The 25,866-nt window shown below is 45.9% G+C and overlaps 1 protein-coding gene across 8 annotated transcripts in view; it reads right to left on the bottom strand.

Moving 5' to 3' along the window:
* Positions 1-25,866, bottom strand: part of CREB3L2 (cAMP responsive element binding protein 3 like 2) — a 316,327-nt gene that overhangs the window by 116,460 nt on the left and 174,001 nt on the right. For all 8 annotated transcript variants that reach the window (XM_033958250.1, XM_033958248.1, XM_033958247.1 and 5 more), the window contains exon 5: positions 25,519-25,703. In XM_033958250.1, coding sequence (XP_033814141.1) covers positions 25,519-25,703 — 185 coding nt within the window. The remainder of the gene's footprint in view (positions 1-25,518; positions 25,704-25,866) is intronic.

Below are 25,866 nucleotides of genomic sequence, written 5' to 3'. Positions count from 1 at the left end.
TGTTCCAATTTTTCAGCTTGTTCCCCACTTATGAGCTCCTCTGAATCCGGTATGTTAGATGTGTCTTTTCTCGTGAAAACCGACGAGAAGAACGTGTTCAACCTCTCAGCTACCTCTTTATCCTCCTTAATCACTCCCTTCCTATCCCCATCGTCCAACGGCCCCACCTCCTCTCTCGCTGGTCGCTTCCCCTTTACGTAACTGAAGAATGCCTTGAAGTTCTTCGCCTCCCTGGCCAGCCCCTCTTCGTAGTTCCCTTTTGCTTTTCTAACCTCCCGGTGGCATTCCTTTTGGCATTTCCTGTGTGCCTGGTGATTTTCCTCCGTTGGGTCCTTTTTCCATCTCCGGAAGGATACTTTTTTGTTATTTATTGCCCTCTTTGCTTCTGTTGAGATCCAAACCGGTCGTTTGTTGAGCAGTGGTTTCTAAGGTTTTTAATTTTTGAATCGAAGTGCAGCGCTAAGTTATTCGCAGAGGGTAACTTAGTGTTGTGTGTGGGTATGGTGTATCGAGTGGTGTCGAATAAATTCGTGACCAGGTTGAATAGCTCTTTTGTATTGATTCCTTGCGAATCATTGCAAGATGAGTTAATTTTAGTGGAGTAGAATGCTTTACATTTGTCTTTTATCATTTGTTTGTATATTTTTATAATAGCTCTCCATTTGTTACGGTCTGCTGATTCTCCTGTTTTTTTCCAGGTTCTTTCCAATCGTCTGGCTAGTTGTTTTGTTTTTAGAAGTTTTTAGAAGTTGTTTTGTTTTTAGAAGTTCGATGTCGAACCATTTGTTATATTTGTTTGCATTGCTTTTGCTGTTACGTTTGGGGGCAATTTTATCTAGAATGGATGTGCTGGTTATCATCCAGTGATCCCAAAAATCGATTCCTTCTATCTCCGTTTGCAGTTCGTAGTGCGACCAGTATTCTTCTGGATTAATATAGCCTCTTGTGTGGTGTTCTCTTTTTATCATTGGACATGTTTTAGTTTTACTATAAGACCAAATTAACTTGAAATAATAAGTAAAATGGTCAGACCAGATATCGTGGCCTTGGGTAGAGAGATGACAGGGTCTGGGATTTCCTTTATTGACATGGCTACCACATCTAAATGATGACCTTTTTCATTGTTTGTGTGGGTAAAGGGAGGTTGTAGTTGAGTAGGGATAGAAAGTGTTTAAAATCTTTCGCGTTTGTGTTGTCCTCTTCATCTAAGTGTATGTTTATATCTCCTGCAATGATATTGTAGGAAGGACCAATTGAATTATGTAGGACAAATTCACAGAAGTTTCTTTGGCTTTTGGCCAGCTTTTTGGTGAGACACAGAATAATATGCAGGATAGGGATTCTTCTAACTGGCAGTTGCTAATTTTGCAGGCTAAAATTTCTAGTTGGTCGGTCATTTTGGAATCTAGTAATTCGAACTCAAAACCTTCTTTAAGAATAATTGCTAATCCTCCTCCTTTTTTTCCCAGGCGGTTTAGCATAAGAATTTTGAAATTGTCTGGTAGGAGGTCAATTATTATTGGATCATCTTCCAATAGTAGCCATGTTTCGGTTAGAAAAAGACAGGCTATTTGCTTGCTAATGATCCAATCATTAATTAGGAAGGCTTTATTCCTGACAGATCTAGTATTGAGATATGCACAGGGAATAGATGCGAATGTGGTAGGTTCGGTAGAGGTAGTGGTTTTGATGGGTTTTATTTGCCTTATTCTTTTTTTGAGGGTTCGTTGATGTCTTCTTTTATTTGAGATGGCATTAATGTGATTTGTTGTGTTTTCTTGTGGGTTAGTGATGTGTAAAATAGATGGATCAGGGTAGTTGATTGATTGCAATTGTAGGTGGAATGAATTAACGTCTTCGATGTTGCCACTTAACAGGCAGATTAGTAAAATCAGTAGGAGATTCATGTTTGCAGTGTAGAGTATTTCTTCCTGATTCAGAAATTTTGTTGGTTTCCCTGCAGATTCTTGATTTATAGTTTGTATGGTTGTTTAGTGGATTGGTGTAGTTCTTGAAGGTGACCCAAGTGGCTATAGTGCTTAAGCAGTCCTACTGCGGTCACTAGCAATTACACATGCATCTAACCATTATACATGAATCTAACAATTACATATGCCTCTAACAATTACACATGCATCTGACAATTATATATGTCTCTGGCAGTAACACATGCTTCTAACAGTTACGAATGCCTCTACAGTTCTTAAGCAGTCCTAATGCAAATCACTAATGGTTACATATGCCTCTAACAGTTGAACATGCCTCTACAGTTCTTAAGCAGTCCTAGTGCCAATCGCTAAAAGTTATAGATGCATTTAAAGCCCGGCCTAGTAAGGAAGGGGGGGGGGAGGGATTGAGAACCCTGGAAATTTTTGAACTTGACGAGGGACGCTGGGAAACTGTGGGACAGGGAGGGGGTTTAGCTACCCTGTGGAGTAGGTGGGAGGAGAATGAAATCCGTGGGACAGTTGTAAGGAAGAGGTTACATCTTCAGTCTTGGAGGGTGTCTCTATTCTTCCAACAAAGCTTAATGGCTGGGGAGGTGGTGATGGCTCCCCAGAGGAGAGGGAGGCAGACTGTGTACCTAAAGTTACCTGCTCTTCCATCCATGGCAATGAAGAAGCCATAAGGTGCCGATCCATTGGGCCCACACCTGAGGGTAATAGATGGATTTTTGCCTTTCTTTTGCCCATGGTGGAAGGAATTGATAACAGATCGCTCCCAACTCCTCACGGGCTCTGAAGGGGCGTGTCCTGCCCTTTGGCCATGCCCCTTCGGACAAACGACCCCAGGCCATGTACCATTGCTTCCCTTGGTTCTTATAGAGCCTCAAAGACCCCTCCGTCACACTGGATGCCAGGACTGCTGTGGGGGCTGCCTTTCTCCGATGGAGTGAAAAGTGCTGCTGGCGGCACTGGTGGCTCCCTCCTTGCGGCTTCCCTTGGTTCATATAGAGCAGCGATGGCGAACCTATGGCACGCGTGCCAACTGTGGCACGCGAAGGCCCTGCAGCTGGCACGTGCAGGGCCGCCATCAGGGCAGTACTACCAGGGGATGCACAGGAGAGAGAGCTGAACGGGGACGATGGGGGACCCGCGGGGTTAAATACAACTCGAGCCGCGAGACTCGTCTTCTACTCCGACTGCCCTGCCGCTTACACAGCCGATCGGAAATCTTCCCCGACGTCAGCGCTGAAGTTGGGGAAAATTTCCGATCGGCTATGTGTGCGCGGCGGGACAGGCAGGAAATAGAAGACAAGCCTACGCGGCTCGAGCTACATTTTGCTGAGAAAGTTGCTAAGATGGGCTGGGAGGCAAACGGGGAACACAAAAGGGGGAGGGAGTGCGTTTTGGACACAAGGCATGAACTTGGGAGAAAGGAAGGGAGGGAAATAGATGCTGAGGTGGGGGAGGAATGGGTTTTTGCACACAGAAGGCATGGACTTGGGAGAGAGGAAGGGAGGGAAATAGATGCTGAGGTGGGGGAGGGAATGGGTTTTTGGACACAGGAGGCATGGACTTGGGAGAGAGGAAGGGAGGGAAATAGATGCTGAGGTGGGGGAGGGAATGGGTTTTTGCACACAGAAGGCATGGACTTGGGAGAGAGGAAGGGAGGGAATGGGTTTTTGGACACAAGGCATGAACTTGGGAGAGAGGAAGGGAGGGAAAGAGATGCTGAGGTGGGGGAGGGAATGGGTTTTTGGACACAGAAGGCAAGGACTTGGGAGAGAGGAAGGGAGGGAAAGAGATGGTTGTGTACACGGGGAATAGAAGAAAGGAGAATTTTTGGTCATAGGGAGGGAGTGAGGTACAGACAGTGGCATACCAAGGTGGGGGTGGGGGCGGTCTGCCCCGGTTTTACGCCCCAATGGTGTGCACAGCTGGCCACCCTCCAGTGTTCTCCCTAGGCTGGCAAACTGCGTCTCTTTAGCCACTTGAGTGCCACCGCCGCCATTGGGAACAGGCCGGTGCCAAGTTCTCCCTGCTTTTCCCTGTGGGGCCGACCAACTCTCGCCACCCGCGTCAATTCTGATGTCGGAGAGGACGTTCTGGGCCAGCCAATCGCTGCCTGGCTGGCCCAGAACGTCCTCTCCGATGTTAGAATTGACGTCGAGTGGCGAGAGTTGGTCGGCCCCGTGGGGAAGAGAAGCAGGGCGAACTTGGCGCCGGCCTGTTCCCGATAGCAGCAGTGGCAGCCTATTCCCCAGTGGCGGTGGCAGCATTTTCCCAATGGTGGTGGCATAGGGGAGGGCAAGGAGAAAGAAAGAAAGGGGGGGACAGGGAGCCAAAAAAAAAAAGAAAGAGGGCTGGGTGAAACAAAGAAAAATGGGGCACGGAGAGAGAGAGAAAGACAGACATACAGAATGAAAGGGGGTATGGAGAGAGAGAAAAAGAAAGAAGGGGGCAGGGTGAAACAAAGAAAAAGTTTGGGGAGGGAATGAGGTCTGGAGGAGAGAAAGCATACAGGAGGCTGAAAAAAGGGAAGAAATATTGGATGCAGTCAGAAGAATAAAGTGCAACCAGAGACTGATGAAATTACCAAAGGTAGGAAAATGATTTTATTTTCAATTTAGTGATCAAAATGTGTCCGTTTTGAGAATTTATATATGCTGTCTATATTTTGCACTATGGCCCCCTTTTACTAAACCGCAATAGCGTTTTTTAGCGCAGGGAGCCTATGAGCTTCAAGAGCAGAGTGGGGCATACAGCGCAGGTCCCTGCGCTAAAAACCGCTATCGCGGTTTAGTAAAAAGGGAGGGGGAATATTTGTCTATTTTTGTATAGTTGTTACTGAAGTGACATTGCATAAAGTCATCTGCCTTGACCTCTTTGAAAACCCGCAGAATATAAATGATAATTAACATTTTCTCTGCGTATAGCGTGCTTTGTGTTTTTAAAATTTTATTGTTGGTAGATCATTTTGACTTGGCCACAAAGGTAAGAGGGAGAGAGGGGAGCTGCTGAAAGAGTCTACCTTGACGTGGTTGCAGGCTTACAAATCTTTTGGTCAAAGAGTGCGGCGACAGAGAAAAGTATGTGTGTATTCGGCCCATGAATGAAATCATTAAAACATTATAAATTGCCAATAAATTGAAATGAAAACCAAAGGATTGTAAGTAGCTGTCTGTTCAGTTTCTCTTTATTGTAAACCGCCTAGAAGTCGCAAGATTGTTGGCGGTATATAAAAATAAAGTTATTATTATTATTATTATTCTCTGACAATACAAAGATTCCAACCTTTAAAAATGATGTTACATAGTTCAGGCAACTTTATAAAGAGTTTTTAGATACTAAAATCTTGTTATTAAGGTTTAATTGACGTGCTGGCACTTTGAGAAAATTCTTTGGTTTTGTGCGGCAGTTTGGGCACTCGGGCTCAAAAAGGTTAGCCATTACTGTTATAGAGCCTCAAAGGACCCCTCCATTGCTGTGGGGGCTGTCTGGCTCCAATGGAGTGAAGAGTGCTGCTAGCACCACTGGCGGCTCCCCCCTCACGGCTTCTCTTGGTTCTTATAGAGCCTCAAAGGACCCCTCCTTCGCACTGGACGCCGGGACTGCTGCGGGTGCTGCCTGCCTCCAATGGAGTGAAGAGTGCTGTTGGCAGCACTGGCGGCTCCCCCCTCACGGCTTCTCTTGGTTCTTATAGAGCCTCAAAGGACCCCTCCTTCGCACTGGACGCCGGGACTGCTATGGGGGATGCCTACCTCCAATGGAATGAAAAGTGCTGCTGGCAGCACTGGCGGCCTGCTTGGATCTCTAGGAGATTGATATGGAGCATTCTCTCATGAGAAGACCAGACATCCTGAGTAGTGGAGGCCATTGATATTTGCTCCCCAGCCTCGGGAGACCTCGGGCGAGGTGGAGTTTGGTTTGGGAGACCTCAGGTGAGCTTGGATGGGAGCATCCACCACTGAAGAGAGTGACGAAGGTCTGTAGTAACTAATATTGGATCAGAGAGGGAACCAGTGGCCTGAGACTACTGGGTTGACAGAGTCCATTACAGAATTCTGAGATGGAGATGTGCAAAACAACTGATGTGGTACACGGAGACTATGTGGCAAAGAAGTTGTAGCATCTGATGCACCATTTTGCGTGGTAATGAAGATATTGTCTGACATTGCTGAAGGAGATCGTCAACTCTTTTTAAAGGTACAAAAACTTGAATGGGTCAGCTGTAGATGTGAATTCTTACAGATTACTGCAAAACCTAGCAGTTCCAGCAGACAAACTGTTGATCTGATGGCATGTTGAGCTAGTAGTGATGATCTTAATCAACCAATCATTCAGACAGGGAAAGAAATGAAACCCCCATGAACAAAGGGCTGCAGCCAACACAAGGCACTTTGCAAGACCTCTTGGTGTAGATGCTAGGCCAAAGGGCAGGACCTCGTACTGGAAGGGATGAGATCCAATTTGAAAACGAAGATATTACCTGTGAGCTGGCAGTATGGATATATGAGTGTAAGCTTCTTTGAGGTCTAGAGAGCAAAGTCAATTGTCCTTCTCCCAGAAAGATCATGCAAAAGTCTCCTTCACCAAGTATTTGTTGAGGGCACTAAGGTCGTCTATAAGACACTACCACTCCTCCTGCTGGATATTCCCTCACAATGCCAGAGTCACCTTAATATAGGTAGCTCCTCCTTAGGAGAAAGTGACATGGGAAGGAGGAATCAGGACTCCCTCACAACTTGGTATCTGCCCGTATCAGGTTATTTGAATGATGTCAATTACATGTGAGAATATACCTGCTTGTCCTTGGAGAAAGCACAGTTACTTACTGTAACAGGTGTTATCCAGGGACAGCAGGCAGCTATTCTCACATATGGGTGATGTCATCGACGGAGCCCGGATGCGGATGCCTCACAAGCAGACTTGCTTAAAGAAATTCAAAGTTTCGAGTCGCCCACACCGTGCATGCGCGAGTGCCTTCCCACCCAGCACAGGGCACATCTCCTCAGTTCAGATAGATAGCAGAGAAGCCAACCAGGGGAGGTGGGTGGGTTGTGAGAATAGCTGCCTGCTGTCCCTGGATAACACCTCTTACGGTAAGTAACTGTGCTTTATCCCAGGACAAGCAGGCAGGTATTCTCACATATGGGTGACCTCCAAGCTAACCAGAATGGGATGGTGGGAGTGCTGGCAATTTAGGAGAATAAATTTTGTAATACTGTTTGGCCAAACTGTCCATCCCGTCTGGAGAAAGCATCCAGACAATAGTGAGAAGTGAAGGTATGAACTGAAGACCAAGTAGCAGCCTTACAAATGTCCTCAAAAGGTGTAGATCTGAGGAAAGCTACTGAAGCTGCCATAGCTATGACTTTATGGGCTGTGACTTTACTGTGAAGGGGTAATCCAACCTGGGCATAGCAGAAAGAGATACAAGCCGCCATCCAATTGGAGACGGTATGCTTAGAAATAGGATGTCCCAACTTATTTGGGTCAAAGGAAACAAAAAGTTGAGGAGCAGTTCTGTGTGGTTTGGTGCGTTCCAAGTAGAAGGCCAAAGCACGTTTACAGTTTTATGAAGAGCTGATTCTCCAGGATGAGAATGAGGCTTTGGAAAAAACACTAGAAGTACGATGGATTGGTTGAGATGAAATTCCGAGACCACTTTAGGTAGGAATTTAGGAGAACCACTTTGTCATGATGGAACACCGTGAATGGTGGGTCAGCAACTAAAGCTTGCAGCTCACTGACTCGTCGAGCAGAAGTGAGGGCAATGAGAAACACCACTTTCCAAGTGAGCCTTATCAATTGGTTCAAATGGAGGCTTCATGAGTTGAGTAAGGACAACATTGAGGTCCCAAACCACAGGAAGCGATTTGAGAGGTTTGACTTTGAAAAGTCCTTTCATGAATCTGGAAACTATCGGATGAGCAGAGAGGGGTTTCCCTTCAATAGACTGATGGAAAGCCGCAATTGCACTGAGATGGACTCGTATAGATGTAGTCTTGAGGCCAGAATTGGATAAGTGCAAAAGATAGTCCAAAACAGAAGATAAGGAGGAATGCTGAGGCTCTTTATGATGAGAAAAACACCATGTAGAAAATCTAGTCCATTTTTGGTGATAGCATTGTCTAGTGGTGAGCTTCCTAGAAGCCTCAAAAATGTCTCTTACAGATTGAGAAAACTGAAGAGGAGTTATGTTGAGAGGTATCAAGCTGTCAGGTGTAGAGACTGCAGGTTGGGATGAAGCAGAGATCCTTGACTCTGTGTAAGCAGAGAAGGGAAAACTGGTAGAAGGTATGGCTCCCTGCTGCTGAGTTGAAGTAGAAGGGAGTACCAAGATTGTCTCGGCCACCGAGGAGCAATCAGAATCATGGTGGCATGATCATTCTTCAACTTGACCAGAGTCTTGAGAATGAGAGGGAATGAGTAGAGGAAGAGATTCGTCCATTCCAGAAGAAAAGCATCTACCTCGAGGGGATGAGGAGACTATATCCTGGAGCATAACTGAGGCAGTTTGTTGTTGTGGGGAGCCGCAAAGAGGTCTATCTGAGGTGTTCCCCACTGTGAAAAAATGTAATGAAGAGGCAAAGAATGGAGTGTCCATTTGTGAGGTTGCAGTAGACAACTCAAGTTGTCCACCAAGCAATTCTTTGCCCCCTGAATGTAGACAGCTTAGAGGAAGGTGTTGTGGCGGATTGCCCAGTCCCAAACCTTCAGAGCTTCTTGACAAAGGGAGGCAGACCCTGTCCCTCCCTGTTTGTTGACATGGCAACTTAGTTGTCCGTCCGAATGAGGACTACTATGTCGTGAAGCAGATGTTGAAAAGCATGGAGAGCTCTGAGGATCGCTGAGTTCCAACTGATTGATATGACATTGACGATCCATACTGGTCCAGAGGCCTTGAGTACGGAGACCATCGAGGTGAGCGCCCCAAGCATAGGTCGAAGAGTCTGTCGTGAGGACCTTCTGATGAGGGGGCGTTTGAAAAAGCAAACCTCTGGAAAGATTGGATGAGTGCATCCACCAACAGATAGACTGCTTCAAAGAAGGAGTGACTGTGATGTGTCGAGAAAGAGGATTGCAAACTTGCGTCCACTGGGATGGAAGGTACACTGAGGAATTCTGAGGTGAAGTCTGGCAAAAGGAGTCACGTGTACTGTGGAGGCCATGTGACCTAGGAGTACCATCATGTGTCTCGCTGAGATGGAAGATCGGGAAGACACTGTATGACAGAGTTGAAGTAGAGCATTCAGATGTTGCTGTGGAAGGAATGCTCTGAGTTAGACAGTGTCCAGAACAGCTCCAATGAATTGTAGAGTCTGTGAGGGTTGAAGCTGAGATTTGGGAAAATTGATCTTGAATCCCAAACTTTGCAGGAACCAGGTAGTCTGTTGGGTCGCTACAATAACCCCTTGAGACTTGGAATCCTTGATGAGCCAGTCGTCGAGGTAGGGAAACACCTGAAGACCATGATTCCTTAGAGCTGCTGCTACTACTACCAGGCACTTGGTGAACACCCTGGGAGATGAGGCCAGGCCGAATGGTAGTACTCTGTATTGATAATGCAGATTCCTCACTCGAAATCTGAGGTACTGACGGGAGGCCGGATAAATGGGGATATGAGTGTAGGCCTCCTTGAGATCCAGTCGTTCTACTCGAGAAGGGGATAAAGGGATGCCAGGGACAACATTCAAAACTTTTCTTTGACTAGAAATTTGTTGAGAGCCCTGAGATCCAAAATGGGTCGCAGATCGCCCGTCTTCTTCGGAACAAGGAAGTAACGGAAGTAAAACCCGCTGTTTTGCTGCTTCAAGGGAACTGGTTCAATGGCATGGAGATGAAGCAGAGCTTGAGTTTTCTGAAGAAGAAGGGCGGTCTGGGATGGATTGGAAGGATAATCTCTTGGAGGAAGCTCTGGTGGAACTCGAGTGAAATGAAGAGTATCTTTCTCTGAGGATGGTAAGCACCCAGAGGTCGGAGGTGATTGACGTCCATCGGTCGTAAAAATGATGGAGACGAACTCCTATAGGGGGAAAATGAGATAGCCTTAGGTGCAGCAGAAGGTTGTGGTTTTTGCTGCTTCTGAGGTTGCTGTTTCTTAAGAGGAGAGCGAGTGTAAGGAGCCGGCTTTGGAGCATAACGCCGTTGATAAATAAGAGTAGGGCATGCAGGCTTGGCAGGAGCTGGCTTTAGCTTAGGTCTGACAATCGAAGAAAAAGATTTTTCATGGTCAGACAATTTCTTGGTGGCTGCCTCGATAGATTCTTCAAAGAGGTCATTGCCCTCACAAGGAATATTAGCTAAGCGGTCTTGAAGATTAGGGTCCATGTCAATGGTACGAAGCCAGGCAAGATGACGCATAGCCACAGAGCAAGCAGCCGCTCGAGCAGACAACTCGAATGCATCGTATGATGACTGGAGGAGATGCAACCAGAGTTGAGACAAAGAAGCAATAACCTCTTGAAATTCAAAGTGCATTTGAGTATCCAGATAATGCAAGAACTTCGGCAATAAAGAAAAAAGAAATTCAAAATAAGTGATGAATTGAAAATTATAATTGAGGACTTTAGAGGACATTATAGCATTTTGATAGATGCAACGTCCGAATTTGTCCATAGTTTTCCCTTCCAGGAGGAACTGTGGTATAAACCTTGGAAGGATGGGACCTCTTTAAGGAGGACTTGACAAGGAGGGATTGATGAGATAACTGTGAGTTGTCAAATCTTTTGCGATGCACAGTTTTATACCTAGAGTCCAATTTGCCTGGAACAGCTGGTATGGAAAAAGGTATTTCCATGCATCGACCAAAAGTTTGATTCAAAAGCTTATGAAGTGGAAGCTTAAGAGTCTCTGCCAGAGGTTGAGGATGATGCATGACTTCTAGATACTCCCTAGAGTATTTTGAGCCAGTATCTAATTGAAAATCCAAGTCCACAGCCATCTGACGAAGGAAAGACGAGAAAGATAGATGATCTACCAATGCTTTGCCTCGAGAAGGACTCGAGGACATCGAGGCAGCCTGAGTCGAAGATGAAGCTTCGGCATCAAAGGAACCTGGTGACTTGGACGAGGCAATTGAAACCGGAATATCCTAGAGGTCCGGCATCGGAGACCTCGAACGAGGAGTCGGTGGTCTAGTCGAGGTTGGAGTAGATTGAGGCTTAGAGGAAGATGGTCTGTCTTGAGAAGAACTATGCCTGGAAGGATGCCTTGAGGAAGGCCTTGAACGTCGGTGAGAACTGTGTCTGGAACCAGATCTCGAGGATCGAGGAGACTTCGCCTCAGAGACGAGAGCAGCTGATGCCATTGGATGAATAGAACTAGAGGCTGTAGATCGAAACTCCAGAAGCTTGGTGGAGGAACCTCGATGCACTCCCAAAGACTCTGCTCCTCTGCCATTGAGTGCTGCTCCTCACTCCAACCGCCACTTCGGGCCGCGTGGGAGCCGTTGCTCCACCCCGAAGCCCAGAGACTCTCATCGCTCTCCTCAGAAGCAGCTCCCTGTCTTCGGGGCTGCTCCTCTCTTCGGCCCGGTGACTTCGGGCAGCGTGGGAGCCCTGCTCCGCCCCCAAATTCCCCTGCTGGACCGAGTTTTCTTTGAGAGCAGCACCTCTGCCATCGGGTGCTGCTCCTCACTCCAACCGCCACTTCGGGCCGCGTGGGAGCCGTTGCTCCACCCCGAAGTCCAGAGACTCTCATCGCTCTCCTTAGAAGCAGCTCCCTGCCTTCGGGGCTGCTCCTCTCTTCGGCCCGATGACTTCGGGCAGCGTGGGAGCCCTGCTCCGCCCCGAATTCCTTCACTCTGGCCTCTTATCCTCCTTCTCTGCTCCCTCACAAACACTTCCCACTCCCAAAAACCTCTTCCCAAACTCTCCCGATGCTACATTCCCCAACAACATCTGTCCTGGGCTCAGAATTCCCATGCTGGTATCCTCCAGACACCCATCATTTCAAAAAGCACCGAGGTGCAAACCTCTCCTCCCTAAAACCTGTTCCCCCAGCAAACCTGCCCATCCTTACCTCTGACTCTCTCACCCCAGTCCCTACTCTCTATTGTAATGCCAGGTCCGTCAGAAATAAGACCCAAATAGTAAAAGATTTACTTGAGGATTTTGATCCGGGTTTTTTGTGCATCACTGAATCATGGATCGAAAAAGATGACTTACTCACACAAAATGAACTCTGTCCCCCCAGGCTACCACGGTCTTTTCTCTCCTAGATTAAATCGAAAAGGAGGTGGTCTAGCCCTTCTCTACAAATCATTCTTTAATGTTGAGCTCTTAGAAAAGGGTAGTCACCCCTCCCTGGAATTCATGCTAGCCTCAATAAATGACGAACTTCGCCCCCACCCATTGGGCATCCTGCTACTTTACCGCCAACCCAACCCCTGGAATAAATCCTCTGACTTTGTTCTTGAGACCATAACAAAGGCCTATCTAAAATTCCAAAGACTACTGATCATAGGTGACATAAACCTTCACCTAGACGACAACACCAACAATGACTCAACTGAGTTCAAAGACTTCCTCACTTCCTTAGGCTTCACTGCTTTCCCGCCCACCTCTACCCATGAAAAGGGGCACTCCATTGACATCATTAGCTTTCTTGACCTGACTGAGCATAAAACTTCCACAGATACGACCCGTTAGGAACATGTCCCCTGGTCGGATCACCTCCTAGGCTCTTTCTGCCTCCCTATCTTCATGTCAGCCCTTGATACCCCAACCCGTGCCACAAACTCCATCACCTACCGCAAAAAGATCTCAAATGAACTATTCTGGTCCCAGTTTCTCAACAAACTCCCTCCCCTTCCCACTCACACGAACCCTGACTCAATCTGGCACAACTGGGTGACTCTTTCCGAATCCACGTACCGTGCCCTTGCCCCTCTAACCACTAAATCCATCTCCTATTCTCACAAGGCTCCCTGGTACCTCCCTTACCACAGAGAATTAAAACAGAAATGTCGGGCCCTGGAACGGAGATGGAAAAAATCAAAATCCCCCCTAGATAAGCAATCCTGGAGAGAAAACATCAAATCCTACAACTCCGTACTAAAAAAAGCTAGGAAGAATTACTATGGAGACAAAATCTCCAGGTCAAAAAACCAAAACAGTACACTGTTCCACATCTGGCGGAATCTAACTTCTAAAAATGACTCCGCCCCCTCCCCCCTCCCATCTCCAAATGACCTAGCCAAATTTTTCAACGAGAAGATCACTACCATAAAGAGCTCGTTTCCCTCAGCTATCTCCTACAACTCTCTCCCCCCGAAAGACTCCGACGCTATCCCTGCCGACATGTCATGGACTACATTCGAACTTGTATCCGAGACCCAGATCTCTAAACTTTGCCTCAAACTTAAATCCTGCAAGTGCATCCTAGATCCCTTCCCATCCTACCTTTACGAAAAAAACTCCTACACAGGCCATCTCTTCCCTTACTAACCTCATAAACAAAGTCTTACTATCGGGCCTGTTCTCCACCGAAATGGGACACATTGCCTTATCCCCTCTTCTGAAAAAACCCGATCTTGACCCTTCCTCACCATCGAACTATCGCCCCATAGCAAACATCCCTCTTTTAACAAAACTTCTAGAGACCATAGTCGCCACTCAGCTCTCCTCTTACCTAGAGAGATTCTCCATTCTCCAACACTACCAATATGGATTTAGGCCCAATTTCAGCACCGAGTCCCTCCTAGTTTCCCTAATCTCAAAGGTGCAACAACTACACGCCCGAAACAAATTTGCTGTTCTCCTACAGTTTGATCTCTCCGCGGCTTTCGACGTCGTGCATCACAACATACTAATCTACCAACTTTCCGAGATTGGGATAGACTCTTCTGTCCTAAAATGGTTCTCAAACTTCCTTCGCGATCGTTCCTACATTGTCAACACAAACGGCTCCAAATCCGCTTCATGGACACCATCCTGTGGTGTTCCACAGGGCTCTCCCCTATCCCCTATTCTCTTCAACATATATATGACCTCCCTGAAGCTCCTTAAACTATCCCCCCTTGAAACAATTTACACATATGCAGACGATATCCTCATCCTCCTCGAAACAGACCCAAACCTTACAAACCTCCAAGAGAACATCACATCATGCATAATGAGACTTCACGCCTGGTCCCTCTCAGTACAGATGAAATTAAATGAATCAAAAACAAAATTACTCTGGCTCGGCCCAAAATTAGCTCACCTGCCCGCCCTCTTCACCCTACCCACAGGCCCTGCTCTACACCTTGAGTTTTCAAGCAAGGTCCTTGGCATCACTATCGACTCCTCCCTTTCCCTCAACGATCACCTGAATTCCCTGGCAAAATCTTGTTTTTTCAGCCTCCACATGCTGAGGAAAGTTAGATCCTATTTTCACCAAAAGCATTTCACCGTCCTTGTGCAATCCATCATCCTATCCAAACTCGATTATTGTAACGCCATCTACTTAGGCCTAACTAAAAAAAGTCTTCGCAGACTCCAGCTTATCCAGAACACTGCGGCTAAACTGATTTTTGCTAAACACAAATATGACCACGTCTCCCCTCTACTTACCAATCTTCACTGGCTCCCAGTACTTTCCAGAATTCATTTCAAATGCTCCTGCCTGGCTTTCAAGATCATTCAAGGCATCCTTCCGCCCCTAATCCCTCTATCCTTCCTCGCCCCGACACCAACTACCACCAGATCTGCCCACAGACATAAACTATCCTTCCCCTCTCTACACGGCATCCTCCACGCAGGTAAACTGGCCTCTGGAACAACCTCACTGTCCCGCTGCGGAACCTGTACTCCCTCCAACTATTCCGAAAACAACTGAAAACCTGGCTTTTCTCTAGCATATAATAATCTCTTCTCCTGATTACATCCCCTCTTTTTATGCTTTGTAAACTCTTTCTCTTCTCTCTTCCCATATTTTTTAAACTCTGTAAACCGTGTCGAGCTCCACTTCAGTGGAGAAGATGCGGTATATAAACCTAAGGCTTAGTTTAGTTTAGTTTAGTGAGGATTCCCGTCGAGGCCACTCGCAAAGAATCTGCTCCTTGCTTCACGTGCTTGGATGCCAGACCAGCCACTTGCAGAGACTTTGGCAGTCTGGGGCAAAGGAAGCAGCTCGACCTTGCGGGAGTCTGCTGAATGCCCAGGCTGGATAAGAGGAAGCAGTTTGGGTCCCATGTTAGTAAGGAACTGAATAAACTGCTTCTCTAACATGGTCTGGAAAGAAGCCGGCAAGGATGGATCCACGTCTGAAACCGGACCACCTGCTTTGGCTGGAGGTTCTTTCAAGGTAGTGTGAGTGTGCTTCGACCTGGGAGTCTTAGACACTTTAATCACCACCGGTGGAACCGACTGCTGAGCTATCTGACCTGAGGAAACAGGGGAAGATACAGCAGAGGACATCGAAGCAAGAGCCGCTGCAAACGACGAAGGTCCGATGAGGCTCGAGGTGGAAACAGTAGGCGCAGAAGGGGCCTCGGCAGGAGTAGAGGCCGAAGACGCCTTCGAAGTCGAGGGATCAGTAGAAGACTCCATCTCAAAGAGCTTGTCCACCAAAATACAACGACGTTTGAAAGCACGAGGCTGAAGTGTTTGGCAAGGCAGACACGACCTAGGATGATGTTTCGGCCCAAGGCACTTGAGGCAGAGTCCGTGAGGGTCCGTAAGACAGATCGCACGCTGACACTTGCTACACCTCTTGAAGCCCATGGCAGGCCGGGACATAGAAGGAAAAATAGCCGCCGCAAGATCGAAGCCCTAGGGCTGCGGCCGAGCGGCCTGTCCCAAAAAACATACGGAAGAAGAATTTTTTTTTTTTTACTAAAAATAAAAGAAATAAAATAAGAACAGCGATTCGTGAAGAAAAAATAAAAATACAAACCGCGGTTCAGAGAAGGCACAAAGGAACGAAGTTAAACCGCAGAGAGTCAAAGACGGACTTCTCGGCTCCGCGGAAAACTGAGAACTGAGGAGACGCACCCTGTGCTGGGCGGAAAGGCACTCGCGCATACGCGGTGCGGGCGACTCGAAACTTTGAGTTTCTTCAAGCAAGTCTGCTTGTGAGGCGTCCGCATCCGGGCTCCGTCGATGACGTTACCCATATGTGAGAATACCTGCCTGCTTGTCCTGGGATAAAAGATAATTATTAACACTTTGACTGCAACACTTGATGCAGCTATATTCTCTGCTACACTGATACTACTATACTGATAGAATAATGAAAAATAACCCAGTTGAAATAATGCAATTAGTCCACTATTAAAAAGTAAAGTAAAAAATCTCAGGACCATGCAACCAAATCAAAGTAGTACTAAAACTTGCCAAAAGAAATCTATTTTAATAAAATACAAGGATCTAAGAGCAACTAGAACAGCTAGGATAGTCTGCTTGAAGAAGATGTGGAAACATTTTCTTGTTATAAGAAGAAAGACATCGTACAATGTAGTCCACATAAAAGGAATAACCGGGGGGAGGGGGGGGGGAGGAGGTGACATCACCAACGTGGTAGGACGCTCTGGAATGAAGCTCCTATGGGGCAGTTATAATTTTGCGAGATAAATCCTCTCAACGACCCACTTACCTCCAGAAAAAGCATTCACCCCAAGCGGAAGCTAGAATGACCACATGGCATAAGCTGGATGCTAATAAATTTATGGGGAACAAGTCCGGAATGTCTCCAGAGAAGGCAGTAGGCTCCTCTGGTGTTGGCAAAATGGTGGCAGATGGAGAGGCCATTCCACGAGGTAGTAATCTTGCAATGATGTCGGGGGATGCAGTCACCGCGGTACAAACCCCAGAGAGCATGTTGGAGCTGATGAAAGATATTAAAAAGAAACTGCAGGTGTTCTGGATGAACATAAATCAAGCTGTTCAGGACCTGAAGCACAAGACTGTTGAGCTGAGCACGAGGCAGGAACACATGGCAGAGCGGCTCGATGAACTGGAAGAGGAAATGATTGACACTCAGAAAAAATAGCTGAGTTGAGCAAGACTGATGTGGATCTCTGGGATAAGATCGAGGACCTAGAGAACAGGACCCGCTGCTGTAATTTGCGACTGCATGGGATACCGGAGGAGGCGGCCTATCAGAATATTCTGCAGATGGCATGGGAGATTTGATTGGACCTCTTGCAATTATCGCTTGGCAGTGGGACTGTGCCAAAGGAGCTACGGTTGGAACGGATGCAGAGCGCTGGGCCGGCCACTCAACAATAAGTCACGAGACATTGTGCTATGCCTGCAAAGTTTTGGAGTGAAGGAGGAAATATTTCATTCTGCCTAAAAGCAGCACAATTATACTTGGAAGGGGATGTGAGTGGACGATTATCAAGACCTGGCAGCAGTGACACTATGAAAGAGAAGAGAAATGTGAGAAGTTACAAAATATTTGCTTCACAAAATGAGTTACCACACCAAAAGAATCATGGACCACTCTGCGGACTTTGAATGCAGGAAACCTTCTGGCAGATGCTGGTTCCGAGACAGGCACAGTGCTAGTGGAGAGGATTGGACCTCAGTGGAAATGGCAGCGGAGAGCATGCAAGGATAGGCGACCCAGTCTGGTGAAAGAGCAATCACTGCCGCCTTGAACTTTGCTCTTGAACAGTACTGGGGACTGATTACTTTTTTCTTTTGTTATCATTTTCATAATACATTCAAGTATAAACTTGTACAGATAGCAATATAAGAACAAATCAGGTACATAAATCAATACAGATAAAGAAAAAAATTTCACTTAATCGCTCTAGTCCCCAATGAGAGAGATCCAAAAGGTAGAAAGCGGAAAAAGAAAAGGCAATAATTACCAAAAGATAGAATACATGATCAGGTTGGTATTCAATTGAACTAGTCCCCTCTTATACACTATACTTTAGGGCTTGACTTTATCCTTTTCCAATCATGACATTGAAAGGAAAGACGTTAACTGAAAGGGTTCAAAAAAGACATATTTCTGTAAAGAATAATAAACCACACATTTACATGGATAATGTAGGAAAAAGGTCGCCCCTAGTGCAATAACCCCAGGTTTTAATAATAGAAACTCCTTCCATCGTCTTTGGGTATTCCTAGCTAGATCTGGGGACATTTGTACTTTTAAACCTATAAATTTTTTCTGCATATGTTTAAAGAAGTTTTTCATAAGCCAATTTTTATCAGGGGCCATAGCCACCATCAATAGTAATGTAGCAGATGTAACCGTTTCAGCAACTGAAAGTTCAAGTAATGCTGTTGCATTCATATCAGAAGCAATAACTTGCTGTTGATTTTGTAATTTTCCCCAGCAAGTAATACACTTGAGATAAGGAAGGTAGTAATTCCTCCAGGATTTCCAAAACTTCAAGAAAATACTTCTTCACCAATTCCCTTGGGAGTATACAAAGCACTTCTTGGGAAGTTAATCAGCCTGATATTGTTTGAATGTGATGAGTTTTCTAATGACTCTAGTTTTCTTCTCAAATTAATATTGTCCTTTATAAGAGTTTCTTGTGTCTTTTTAGAAAGAGCCAATTCTTGGTTGATATTTATTAAAGAAGTTTTGGAATCTATGATCTCTGTTTGTAAGTTCTTGATATCTGTCCCTTGAGCTTTCATATTTTCTTCCAAATGTTGAAAACGGGGATTAATTAATGTAGGCAGAGTAGCTACAAGGTCCCATATAGACTCTAAAGTTACCTCTTGGGGTTTCTGGACTGGCAGGAGGCAAGGCAAAGAAATCCCTCCAGTTCCCTGCTCTCCCTTCAAGTCATCTTCTTGCATCCTCACGCAACCAAATTGACTCACAGCTTCAGAGCTTGATTCCAGGACACCCTCCGAAGACATGGTGTCCAGCTCAGCTCCGCCTTCTTGGTTCCCTCCGGAATTGCAGTACCTGAGTTCCCTCAGACTGTTCCCTCCGCGGCGAACTGGTGCTCTGAGGATGTGGGGGCGGTGCCCTGGCGTCAGGGCTTAGAGTGGTGTCAAGTTCCAAGGAGGACGCCACAAATCTGCTAGCTCGCGGTGTCTCCAGCAGGAGCGTTTCTGACGCTATCACAGGGGTGACTTGCATCTGACGTAAAAGATCCTCTATGTTGCCGAATCCGGTAGCCGAAGAGCCACACGAAGCCTCAGCAGAGCTCTTCCCTCTCCGTTTCGACATTTCAGGTAATTTGAGCTGAGCGAAATTGCCATGTAGAGAACTCCCAGACGTGCCTCACAGCCTGATCAGTGTGCGGCCATTTTGCCCACCTTCTTGTCGGGACTGATTACTGATTAGCATTGCTGATGGTTTTTGTGGTCTGTTCTACAGCCTTGTGTGGTTGAGATTGTTTGTGTGGGTGATTAAAGTGAAGAATGGGGTTAGAATTTATGTGTGGGGAATGACAGAAGGGTGGAGGGAGCATGGGAGTGGTGAAGCCCATCTGGGCCAGGTGGTGGGTCGTTCTCCAGTTGGGACACCTGTCCTCCTTTGGTGGGTCAAGGAGTTCATTGGGGGATTATGGGGTGGGGAGATGCAGGGGGGAGGGGCGGGGAATGGGTGGGGGGGAGGATGGGCGAGCAGGTGTTTAGTCTTGTGAGAATTTATAGGCGAGAGTGGGCATGGATCCTGGGCAGAGTGGGAGGGAGTGGTGGCTTCCTTCTGACTGGACATGGTGAAACACAGGGAGGAGATCTTGGATTTTACACATACTCTTAATGTACAGTAATTACTTGAAATGTAGGGGCATCCACTCCCCAATTAAGAGGGCAAAATTTTTATATCTACAGCGCCATCGCGTTGATATTGCACTGATACTAGAAACCTACATAGATACAGTAGAGCATGCAAAACTGAAAAGATGGTGGGTGGGGGACTTAGTGAAAGCGGCAGCAACAGACCGAAGGAAAAATGGAGTAGTCATTTTTTTTCGTAAAGAACTAATAAAGGGATTACAATTGTTAGTTGCGGATAAAATAGGGCAGGTACTGTATTTTTCGCTCCATAAGACACACTTTTTTCCCCCAAAAAAAGTGGGTGGGAAAAAGGGTGCATCCTATGGAGCGAATACCCAACCCCCCCCCCCCCCCCCGTTACCTTATTTAGATCAGGGTTTCTCGCCTGCTGCCGCTACTCGTTTCTCACCGCCGCAAGTAGAAGAAGGGAAAGGCCAGGTGGGTGCAGTGATTGCACACCGCCGACCCAGAAGCCTTATCCCTGACCTTCTGGCCCGGACCTTCTCTCCAACGTCAGAATTGATGTGGGGGAAGGGGGGGTGTAAGGCTTCTGGGCTGATGGCGTGCAATTGCTGCACCTGCCTGGCCGTTCCCAGCAATTCGTTCCATTCGGAGGGAGTGAAGCACCACTGGCTTCCCACTCGTCCCTCACTCTCAGGCCGAAGTGATGCCATGGCTTGCAGTGCTGCGCTGACTACAGTTCGACCCGCTGCTGAGCAAGGCGCCTCCCCCCCCCCACCCCGCTGCTGCTGCGTCATCCTTCCTGGAGCCCTCGTCCTTTGGCGGCGTGTCTTCACAGCAGCAGCAGCGGGAGGTAATTAAATACAGCGAGCGGGCAGGGGAAGAGGACAAAGGCTGGAAGGCAGTGAGGGGAACATAGGAGGGAGGGACTGAAGGAGGGAGGAAGGGACAATTGTTGGGCTTGAGCAAGGAAAGAAAGAGAGAAAGAAAGAAATCACCAGACAACAGGGGGGTGGGGGGAGGAAGAGGACAAAGGCTGGAAGGCATTCAGGGGGACATAGGAAGGAAGGAGGGAGGAAGGGACAACTGTTGGGCCTGAGGAAGAAAAGAAAAAAATCACCAGATAACAAAGGTAGGAAAAATGATTTTATTTTCAATTTAGTGATCAAAATGTGTCAGTTTTGAGGATTTATATCTGCTGTCTATATTTTTCTATAGTTGTTACTGAGGTGACATTGCATATTTTAAAAAATCATCTGCCTTAACATCTGTGCCGTCCCTGCCTTGGCCTACCACTAGACTACCAGAGGGGGAGGACAGGGTACAGAGCATGGCAGGGAGGTGGGACAGGGTGCAGAGCCAGGCAGGGAGAATTTGGTTCAGAATGGGGTTTTTTTTTCTTGTTTTTCTCCTCTAAATCTAGGGTGCATCTTATGGTCAGGTGCGACTTATGGAACGAAAAATACAGTATGTCTTGTTTAAAGGGCTAGTAGAGGGGAAAGAAACTTATTTCTGTAGTATATATGCTCCCAATATATATGACTGCTCATTCTACAAACAGGTGATGAATATTTTAATGCCTTGTGAATCTTCTCTAATGATTGTTGGTGGGGATTTTAATGCCATCAGGTATCCTGATATGGACAGCATTAGTATGGGGGGCAGGGCTAGAGTGGAAGGCTTTGTGCATTAATGGAGTTCATAGATGTCTGGCAGGTGCTGCACCCGTTGGAAAAAGATTATACACACCTCTCCAGGGAACACACACCCCAATCATGCACTGATTACATGTTTGTAACAGAGAATCTCTTTAATGCCATCTGGAAAGCGGAGATTGGGGAATACACTATATTGGACCACACCTGGGTTTTGATGGCCTGGGAGGTGGGAAGACCTTGGGAGGAAGTGGAGCTGGACCTTTCTGCTGTCTTTGGCCAAGGACCAAAAATGTATAAACAAACTGGCATAGTGTGCCAGTTGGCGGGACTATGTAGTCAACAATGCACCCCATGTGGATCAGCCGAAACTTTATTGGGAAGTGACAAATGTGGATCAGCCGAAACTTTATTGGGAAGTGGCGAAAGCTGTGCTGCAGAGTGAAATTATTAGCTAAAGTACCTATGTAGCTGTGTAAAGTGGGTTAGAAACAGAGATTCTTTGAATGGAACAAGCGTTGCAGGCGGAGAGGCAGAGGTATGGGGCGATTGGGAGACCCAATCACTATGTAGCACTGATGGAAATACAGGTGGAATTGAACGAACAACTCCACCAAAGGGCAAGTAAGTCTATGGCATTTTATAAGTACCACCTATATCGGTATGGTAATAAGGGGGGAAATTGCTAGCTCGTGTAATAAATCGTAAAGTGTCTAAAACGAATATTACAGTTAAAAGATGAGAAGGGGACTCTGATATACTCTGATAGGGATATTTGTGCTCTATTTTATAGATATTATAAGAGCTTTTATGAGGCTCCAGTCGAGACAGGCCTACAGGCAGAAAACTATCTGGCTGGTAAGAACATAAGAATTGCCGCAGATGGGTCAGACCAGTGGTCCATTGTACTCAGCAGTCTAGGCCTACCTCGAGATGGAGACCTCACACTCTATATACTGGTATCAATCTATATTTATTAACAAATCAGTAACAGCTTACAAGAATAAATCATTCAGCATATAGAGTAACAGAAGGTGATCTTCAGGCCTGAGGATCCTCTGATGTCTGTTCTGCTTACTTCCTCCTAAAGGCCTGATTTTATACATTTCTTGGTGGCCAACACCACTTTGGCCTAAATCACATGATACATCTTTATTGGCTATTTTCTTATACATCACTACCTAACTAGATTCATTTATTGGCTTGTTTATTTGCGTCATGTTATACGTTTGCTCTGTTTACTGTAAGGCCTAACCTTTTCCCGTAAATGCCCCTTCCCTATACCATATAAGCAATTCCGAGCATTAAACCCTAACCCTGCTGTGGTGTCCTAACACATTTCTGACATATGTTATTAGATGATAATTCTTGAGAATTCTATCTTCTGACCATGGGCTGTGTTCATCTTTGCATGATATCCGGCTGGGTGCGGCCCTGGTGCTAAACCTCAGCATTAGGACCTGTTGTTTCTCTCAAGTTTCACTGACACAGTAGCTAACTTAACTTAAAAACAGGGTATTTCCCCATTCTTGTATGCCTTCTGATAAATGGTGTGAAATATCTTTTCACAGTTAATCTACTGTTTTTATCAGCTGCAGAAATAGATATCAGTTGCAGGGAGAGAGAGAGAGAGAGAGGGGAGAGTTTCTGTGAGCTCTGGTTTCTTCTTAACCCACTTCACCTGTTTTATACCAGGACTTACAAGGATTTTCCATACCAGAACTAACTTTCCATTATTCTTCTTCTTTCCATCTTCCTCCTCCTCTCACTTAGGTCAAAGACCAGTGCCCTGAGACTAGCCTTACCTGCATACATACTGGTTCAGCAGGAACTTGTCTAACTGTCTTGAATCCCTGGGGGTGTTTTCCCATATAACAGTCTCTGGAAGAGCGTTCCAGTTTTCTACCACTCTCTGAGTGAAGAAAAACTTCCTTACGGTTGTACGGAATCTGTCCCCTTTTAACTTTAGAGAGTGCCCTCTCGTTCTCTCTCCTTTGGAGAGGGTGAACAACCTGTCTTTATCTACTAAGTCTATTCCCTTCATTATCTTGAATGTTTCGATCATGTCCCCTCTCAGTCTCCTCTTTTCAAGGGAGAAGAGGCCCAGTTTCTCTAATCTCTCACTGTTCGGCAACTCCTCCAGCCCCTTAACCATTTTAGTCGCTCTTTTCTGGACCCTTTCGAGTAGTACTGTGTCTTTCTTCATGTATGGCGACCAGTGCTGGACGCAATATTCCAGGTGGCCCAGTACAGCGGCATGATAACCTTCTCCGATCTGTTCATGATCCCCTTCTTAATCATTCCTAGCATTCTGTTTGAACTTTTCGCCGCCACCGCACATTGCACGGATGGTTTCATTGACTTGTCGACCAGTACTCCTAAGTCTCTTTCCTGGGGAGGTCTCTCCAAGTACTGCAACGGACATCTTATATTCGTGTATAAGATTTTTGTTACCGACATGGATCACCTTACACTTATCCACGTTAAACCTCATTTGCCATGTCGCAGCCCATTTCTCGAGCATGTTTATGTCACGTTGCAGATCTTCGCAATCCTCCTGCATCTTCACTACTCTGTATAACTTTGAATCGTCTGCAAATTTAATCACCTCACTCGTTGTACCAATTTCCAGGTCATTTATAAATATGTTGAAGAGCATGGGTCCAAGCACCGAACCCTGCGGCACTCCACTTGTGACACTCTTCCAGTCCGAGTATTGTCCATTTACCCCTATTCTCTGTTTCCTATCCAGCCAGTTTTTAATCCACGTGAGTATTTCACACTCGATTCCATGGCTCGCAATTTTTCGAAGTAGTCTTTTATGCGGGACCTTGTCGAACACCTTCTGAAAATCCAGATTTACAGTGTCGACTGGTTCACCCTTGTCTATCTGCCTGCTTGCTCCCTCGAAGAAGTGCAGCAAGTTAGTCAAGCAAGATCTTCCCTTGCTGGTATATCTAAACCCTAGTTGATGCCAGAGGAGATTGCGCAACTTAATGTCCATATCAGTACAGAGGAGGTTCTATGGGCCAGCCTTCAGATCCCGTCTTTGAAAGCTGCAGGGGATGATGGATTCCACATAGAATTTTAGAAACTTATGAGAGAGGACACTGTGGCACCATTGACGGGATTGTATACCGTTATGGCAAATGTAGAGGCAATGCCGCTAGGCTTGAATTTGGCACACATCCTGGTTTTGCCCAATCCAGATAGTGATCATATACTGTAAGCCTCCTATCGCCCCATATCATTGTTGAATATAGAGGTCAAGCTACTGGTCAAAGTGTTAGATAAAGAATGGCAAAGATGTTCCCTAGATTATTACACAAGGTACAGGTAGGGTTTGGGTGGAGCATTTGTATGAAGAATTTGAGGAAAATACTATTGTCCTAGGAACAGTCAGTGATTGCAGATTCCATCTCTATTGGTAAGCTGATGCTGACAAAGCTTTTGATAGGGTGAGTACACTAGCAAAACAGTAGGATTAACAGTGTAATTATGGTTTAAGCCATTTGGCGTATTGCACTTCTATTCTCTTATTGAATTTTTATAGTAACAGGTTGTTACTCGTTAACCATTATTTCCATTGTGCAGAGGGGAAAGAAGGGAGGGGGTGGCATAATATTAATAGCTAAACCTATCAATGACATGGGTTGTATTGTACTAAGCTGTTTATTGTGGCTTTTAAGTGCTGTTTATTGTGGCTTTTAAGTGCTGTCATCAATAAAAATTGTCTGAATATAAAAAGGAATGAGGAGTCCCACTTTATGACAGCTAAGTGAGAAACTATACAGTATACATACTCAAAGCCTTCTTGGCTTTTCCAAAGCTTTCTAGGAAATGTTCTAAATCAGTCATTGGATTATATTTTAAAACAAAACAAAAAAAACTCACACAACAGAGTGAGTTTATGAAAGTTTCTTTCAGCCAGAAATGAACCCAATAGCCTCTAAAATCTAAAATTCTGAAAACATATCATTTCCAAGGTGGCAGCAACAAATTTCTGGCATCTGGACAATGCAAGCATTTCCATAATGCCATTAACATTATTATTTAGGTATAGCAGCGTAAACTAAAGCAAATGGAGACAAAGTTGGTCATATTACACAGATTTTGAGACAGCTGCAATTTGAATCTGTATATCCATGTTATCACGCACTTCCCCTAGGACACTAAAATTTTTTGTGAAAATGGTTAGAACTACATTGTCAAATTGATAATTTGTAGCAAAACACATCCCCCCCAAACACACACAAAAAGACTCACATGTGGTGCGGTGAGAAGAGGGGAGCTGGAGAGTAATGAACCATTGCGGGCCGCTATTTTCATGCTGCTCTGTGGTGGATGCTTGGGGCTAGCTGGTGGCGGAGATCTGCTAGGGCTTCGACCACCCTCTGAATCACTGCCATGGCTGCTGGGGGGAGTTGGAGGGAGTTGAAGGCTGTCCATGACTAGGAGAAGAAAGAAATAAATTTAAATTCAGCACAGCCTCTCTTTCATTGCTTAAAGTACCCATGCAAAAAATCATTTTAACAGAGTGAGATTGAATCAGCAGTCTCTTAAGTTCTATAAAAATGTGATGAAGGCATTATCTGAATGCACTTATCTCCCATT

The sequence above is a fragment of the Geotrypetes seraphini genome, chromosome 9 (assembly GCF_902459505.1).
Source record: "Geotrypetes seraphini chromosome 9, aGeoSer1.1, whole genome shotgun sequence".
Classification (NCBI taxonomy): Eukaryota; Metazoa; Chordata; class Amphibia; order Gymnophiona; family Dermophiidae; genus Geotrypetes; species Geotrypetes seraphini.
The sequence above is the reverse complement of the archived record's forward strand: the minus strand, read 5'-3'. Positions and strand labels throughout refer to the sequence as shown.